This window comes from Panthera pardus, unplaced genomic scaffold (assembly GCF_024362965.1).
Source record: "Panthera pardus isolate Hobbes unplaced genomic scaffold, ASM2436296v1 HiC_scaffold_15, whole genome shotgun sequence".
Lineage (NCBI taxonomy): Eukaryota > Metazoa > Chordata > Mammalia > Carnivora > Felidae > Panthera > Panthera pardus.
Window position 1 is genome coordinate 80,114,661 of NW_026526710.1, and position 7,010 is coordinate 80,121,670.

Here is a 7,010-nt window from a genome sequence, read left to right on the forward strand (position 1 = left end):
TTCTGGAATCTGTTTTCTGTTCCATAATGATCTATTCCTCCATTCTCATGTAGCAGGCACTGCACTGTGTGTGTGTGTGTGTGTGTGTGTGTGCATTATAGCTATGGTATTTTGGATAACAGATTGGGCAACTGCTTCTCATTGACAAAGAGATATGGTGAGACAAGAGATTGTTTGGAAAACAAGCAACTTCTTTTGGGTTTTAGAGATTTAGAAAGAAAACTCAGTGGGCTTCAGGAAGCTGTTAGAATGCTATAGCGTCAGCTCATACAAAAAAAATTATACATTAAATCTTAAGTGCCTTGAAACCATAATTTAAAAGACTTATTTTGACTCCTTTAAATTCCCAGGACAGCCAAATTTAAATTTTTATCCTTAGGTAATTGTCGAGGTAAGAGTATCATTCGTTAATCCAAAATATTTTCAGGAAGGATCCCAAACAAACTAACAGGTAAATACACAGTACATAGTTATACCTGGTTCGGAGCTGTTTTGTGGCATTATTACCTATAATTCCCTCCTGTTTCTACTAGTGAATTAATTAGCATTCTCCCATAGATATTCATCAAATCTTGAGTTGGGGCAAGCAGTAAGCATTAAAAAAAAAAAACAACAACAGAAGACAAATATTTGCATGTAAAACATCTGCTTTGTCAGCACTAGGATTCTAGCTGTGTTAATTTAGCAATAACAATATAGCCTACAGAAGCTTTATCAGTATGGTTTGTATATTGAGGTTAATGCCCTTGCAAATGAGTTTATATTTACATATTCTATGCTGTGGGAGTTTTAGACCATTCTTCAAAAAATATTAGGTATTGGTAGCTAAAGTGATTTTGTGATACTTGAATTAAAATAACATGAAATGTTATACCAATCATTATGCTAAATTTGTATTCCATTCAATACGGTAGAACAGTGAGTTAAAGACTGGATAATAGAAGTATAATGAATAACACACCTAGCTAGGATTTATTTTATTTGGACAGAATTCTGTAAAGGGCACTGCTTGTCTATTCTTATTCATGACTGATATAGGAAACCTGGCCATAATGTTAAAACAAATTCTACCTCAGTATGCCTTCATGGCCACGTTCAAAATTACAGAGGTAGGATTTATTTAACCTGTGACTGTATCACGATTACAGTGAGATGATTTCCAATAAATGAAGCCAAATTTTGGGAAGAGTTCTATATACAATTTAGTTCATGCTACAGCAGCCTAAATATAAATAAATATAATCAATACTGTAACAGAAAAATAAGGTCAAACGTTTCCAATTAACCATCCCTAACAGAACTGGTGTTACTATTATGTTTTGTGATCAAGACAATTGTTATTTTATGTTCCTAGCTGGAACTATTCAATTTTTTTCTGGTCTGCCAACCCCTGATATATTTTTCACTAAAATGTTTATCCTTAATCCAAGACCTTTACTATTGTTTAATTACATGTTATTGTTTGGTGATAGACTTATTAAAAGTACAGTCATTAATACTATCTTTTTGTTTTCTGCTGAAGGCTTTCCTTCCCTCCAAGTACTCTGCTTAATGTCCACTATTGGTTTTTTAACAGAAATGGCTTTTTTTTTTTAAATAGAAATATGCCCATGTTCTTTGTTGTATCTTTCTCTGTCACTTAGTGTTGCTTTCTATTGTACATGATGCTGGGGAGAGTTTATAGAATCTGCTTTCTTCACAGGAAGAGTCATTTTCTCACTGAACTGACAGTGAACTCATATCAGGTATTTTGTGTGACACAGCTCCACAATTCCTGCCTGTGGGTGACAAAGCCTTCATGCGCACCAGGGGCCCACAACCTGTTTCCTACTATGACGACAATAAAGAAATAGCAAAGCACTGACCCCAGCACATGTCCATCCAGTCTGGTAGTAATGAAACGCTCCCCTGGCAGAATTTTTGGAATACTATTCTCTAGATACTTTGGTAACACATCCCAGAGATTAAAGAAAGGTCTTGACTGTGGGCAAAGCACAATTTTAAATTATGGAACTAGACTGTGTACTCCAAATTCATGCTTGACATTATGAACATGAATACCATATTTATGGATTCAAAGGAGAATCAAATTCCTCCTCTGAATCATTGCCAAATATTTTTCAGAACCCCAAAAGCAAAAGACCTGGTGGCTCAGGTGGTTAAGCATCTGACTTTGGCTCAGGTCATGATCTTCCAGTTTGTGGTTTGAGCCCCGAGTCAGGCTCTATGCTGACAGCTCAGAGCCTGGATCCTGCTTCAGATTCTGTGTCTCCCTTTCCCTTTGCCCCTTCCCCACTGGCGCTCTGTCTCTCTCTGTCAAAAATAAACATTAAAAATTTTTTTAAAAAAAGATGTGATATAAAAATCATGTTTTTATCAGTCTCTGTAAGGGATTTCACTCCAGTGCCAACCGAATATTCCACATATTCATTCTTCCTCTATGAAATGTCCACATACATCGGACTTCTCTAGGCTTTTTTTTTTCTCCTTTTCATTCTATGGACCACTAGGGAGGAGAACTCCTGTGTTCAATTCTTTCATTGTGTGTTTGCCTGAGGAATCTCAGAAAGAGTTTTATATTGTTTTCTCTGAATAGGTCAAAGGATTAGGTCACAATGTGGAACGCCAAGGTCTAGAATAAAAGCCACGAAGTTCAGTTCACGCAGCAAAGATGATCTGGATAAAAAGTCTTTTCCTTATACTCATCCTGAATTGTTTTTGGCTATTTTTCTCCATAAAAATATTTCCATTTGTTGACCTGTGCAACTTAAACTCTTTTCCTTCATACTTATAATTACAGATGCTGTAATGTTACATTTGCAAATGTTGGCTGACACCTTTAAATTAATTTAAGGAGCACACCTGTCATTTTATTTTTAATCCTTTCTCCAGAAGCTCCGTGTGTGGCTAAATCTGATGATGTTAATGTCTGCTGTGTGCAAAAGGTTAAAAGAGTCCTCCAAAGTAAATGGCTGTTCTTAAAATAAGATTATGTTATTTCCATATACCGTTCCTTTTTTTAAAAGAGGCAGCAGAGATTGTGTTTGGATTTTAATAAACAAGTGGACTTCACTGTAATCAGTTTGAACAACTTAGAGTAATTGTTCTATGACAATTTCATGTATTTTATTGATTTTGTACAGACAGCAATTCGAGTGACTCCTATATTCAATACTGTGTTAGAGAAGACACAATGTTTACTTGGCACCTCCAACTTCATATTAATATCCGCTGATAAGAGAGTAGATAACTTTTACTAAGAGATAACATAGCTATATGAAAGTGAGAATTAATGCTGAAACTCTCCTTGGCAAACATGTTGATAAAAAAGCGAATATCCGATATATAACAGACAGGAAAAAATCAAGATGATTCAGAATCTCAAATGCAGAAAGAGTTGGGAAGGTTGTAGGCATTGTCTAGAAAGTTTAGTGCCAAATGGGCTTTACTGGATAAAAATTGAGAGAAATACTTGATTTCACATCAAACTATAATCTTCCTGTGAATTAGAAACTAAATGTGTATTTCTCTTACTCATAGATATAAACAGTCATGGAGTAGTTAGTTACCATTCTCAAATGCTACCAAAGCGAACCACCTAAGATAGGTTTTCTTTTGCTACCTGGGGCGTTGGTGTCTAGAAGGTATGACAGGTAGATAAGAAAGTTGACAAGGGGAAAATCCTGTATCAAAAAATATTGAGTAATAAGTATTTCCAAAGCGATGAGAAAGGGAATCTTTTCAAGAAATTTCTAATCCAATAAAAAAATCTACAGATACGATTAGATACATATAATTATAAATGAATAGGTTAAGTGATGGCTATGAATTGTCATGATGGGAGGGAATGGGACATGATATGAGCTAGAAACCAGAAAGGGTTAACAGAGGAAGGTGAGTGCAAATGGCCCTGGATGAGGCAACAATCAAGTGTGCAAAAATCAGAGAGCCTGAGGCAATCACACCAGATGAGCCCTGGAAAGTAAGAATATGGGGGTGTTGTAGGAAGCAGTACAGTTGAGATAAAATGGACAGTCTTTAAAGAGGAATAATAGAGTATAAATCTGAAATTAAGAAATCAAACACCCAGGACAAAACATGGAATGGTTAAACTAACAACCAGGTTAAAAGTTTGTACTTTGTTAAACACACACACACACACACACACACACACGATTCAGGATACTTGAAAAGATTTTCAAGTGAGAGTAGTAGAGTATTAAATGGATTGACATGGGGAAAAGACCAGAATACAAGAGGCCTGTTAGGAAAAAGTTAACTTAGAAGGAGATTTCAGCCCTCCCGTCCTCTTTCCGGCATCTTTCCGTGCCACCATAATGGTGGGTATGAATATCCTGACAGATGCTCTCAAGACCATTAACAATGCTGAGAAGAGAGGCAAATGCCAGGTTCTTATTAGGCCATGCTCCAAAGTCATCATCAGATTTCTGACTGTGATGATTAAGCATGGTTACATTGGTGAAGTTGAAATCATCGATGATCACAGAGCTTGGAAAATTGTTGTGAACCTCACAGGCAGGTTAAACAAGTGTGGAGTGATCAGCCCCAGGTTTGATGTACAACTCAAAGATCTAGAAAAATGGCAGAATGATCTGCTCCCGTCCTGCCAGTTTGGTTTCATTGTACTGACAACCTCAGCTGGCATCATGGACCATGAAGAAGCAAGATGAGAACACACAGGAGGGAAAATCCTGGGATTCTTTTTCTAGGGATATAATACATTCGTACAAACAAAATGCCTCACTGGGGGAAAAAAAAGAAGGAGTTTGAAAGATAAGTTGTTTTTTAGTATCTAAATACTTTTCCTACATACTTCATACATACTTCCCATACATACAGGGAACAGAAAAGTTAAAGGAAATATGGTATCAGCCATAGTCTTAGAATGTAGAGTGTCGTAAAAATTGATGTCATTTATTTACAAATAGAAAACTTTAAACCTGTGCTTTTTTTCATATATAAAACTAATAAGCAAAAGAAATCAGCCTAGTCTGAATGGATTCATATTTTCTATAATCATCTTATTCCAATGAAGCCATTGAGAAACTGGAAATGCTCTCTGTAATCCAAAGACTAAAAGTATGTTTAAATTAACCAAAACAGATTATGATTCTTCAATGCAAGAGAATATGTGCAATCTAAATATTTTCTTTGCAATTTTTGTCTAATTTATTTGCCTATTTATTAGTTTTGAGGGGAGAAGTTTTGAACGACACTAGCATATGCATGTTTCTGAAAATTTAGTAACTTGTGCAGTTTGAGAATGGAAACCAATAAAAAAATGATAGGTTCCAACAGCAGCAACTTTTATTAACTCTGAAGCTAGATCATGTTTTTTTTTTTTTTAACATAGCTCCAAAATTAAAGATACTTTCTTGGCAAGTTCTAGTTTCAGATTGATGTTTAATTAGTCTTAATCATTCAAACAGCTTAAACCAAATGCAATCTACTCACTTATTAGGTGAATTACAGCAGTATACTACAGGGCATTTTTGTCATATTTGACACATGTACAGATGTGACTGATTTGGCATGAGTCAGATAAATATTTTTTTTTAATAATTATTTTCACCCAGTGGGAAATTGCTTCAAAAATTTGAAACTATTGGGAACATGTAAGTGTACTACCTAGGCTGAAATCAGCTGACACAGGCAAGAGACCATATGCCTTTGTGTTCACACAGTATTTAAAACTTTACAAAGCCAGCTGGCTTTATCTCATAATTTAATTACATATAAAAATGTTGAGCTAAATACTGCGATGCTTGCCAAAAATTGCTTTAAATATCTTCACCCCCCTTAGCTCCATGTTATTGAATTTACATGTTTCATAACTCCTACCCTTAAAATTACTTCTTTTTTTTCAATATTAGTCTTTTAATAAAATATTACTTTGCCTAACATATTTTATTCTGCCCGGTAAATTAGTGTGGATGTTCTTTGCCTGATAAAGCAAAATGATTTTCTGAGGGTTAGGAGGTTAGGGTGCCAACCCCCTACACAATCGAAATCTATATATAAATTTGACCCCCCAAAACTTAACTACTAATAGCCTGTTGACCAGAAGCCTTACCAATATAATAAACAATCAATTAACACATATTTTTTATGTTATGTGTATTATATACTGTATTCTTACAAAGGAAATGTTAAAAAAAAATCATGATAAAGAGAAAATACATTTACAGTACTGTGCGGTGTTTGTTTCAAAAATCCATGTATGCCTGGACCCAGGCAGTTCAAACCAATGTTGTTCAAGGTCAGCTGTATGAATACATATGTGAAGCAAGGAAAGAAAGGGGGTTCCATATTCCAACAAAAGCCATTACAATTTAAAGATATAATATTTGACAACAACAACAAAAACTCCTATTTAATAATAAGGGAGATATATGTTAATGGAATGCATATCTCAGAATTTCTATCGTATTAATGCCTATTTTCTTCTCAGTACTTCAAAAGTATGGCTGAATTTTGAATGAAGAGAGATGTCTTTGTTTGATAGATGCACCTCTGTTACCTAGTCTTTTCTTTTTAGTTACCTTTTTTTCCAGTAAGATATTATGCCACACTTTTTAAAATTTTTAAAAATCAACATTTTCTGCCCCAGATGCTATGATTCTATAAGTTTCTTTAAAAATGACCTTTGGGGGCGCCTGGGTGGCTCAGTCGGTTAAGCGTCTGCCTTCAGCTCAGGTCACGATCTCGCGGTCCGTGAGTTCGAGCCCCACGTCGGGCTCTGGGCTGACGGCTCAGAGCCTGGAGCCTGCTTCCGATTCTGTGTCTCCCTCTCTCTCTGCCCCTCCCCCATTCATGCTCTGTCTCTCTCGGTCTCAAAAATAAATAAAACGTTAAAAAAAAAAATTTAAAAATGACCTTTGGCCATGGAAGACAAATGTACTATTAATAGCAAAATGAATGATTTTCTTTGTTTTATTCTCTTAAATATTTGAAAACATTTTCATTTTCTCACAAAATTATATTTTAAA

At 35.3% G+C, this 7,010-nt stretch overlaps 1 protein-coding gene across 1 annotated transcript; it reads left to right on the forward strand.

Annotated features, from left to right (window-relative positions):
- The first annotated feature begins 4,303 nt into the window (after positions 1–4,303).
- Positions 4,304–4,773, forward strand: LOC109256849 (40S ribosomal protein S15a-like). The gene has a single exon (XM_019432553.2). The coding sequence runs from the start codon at positions 4,338–4,340 to the stop codon at positions 4,689–4,691; it is 354 nt and encodes a 117-aa protein (XP_019288098.1). The 5' UTR covers positions 4,304–4,337; the 3' UTR covers positions 4,692–4,773.
- The last annotated feature ends 2,237 nt before the right edge of the window (positions 4,774–7,010 follow it).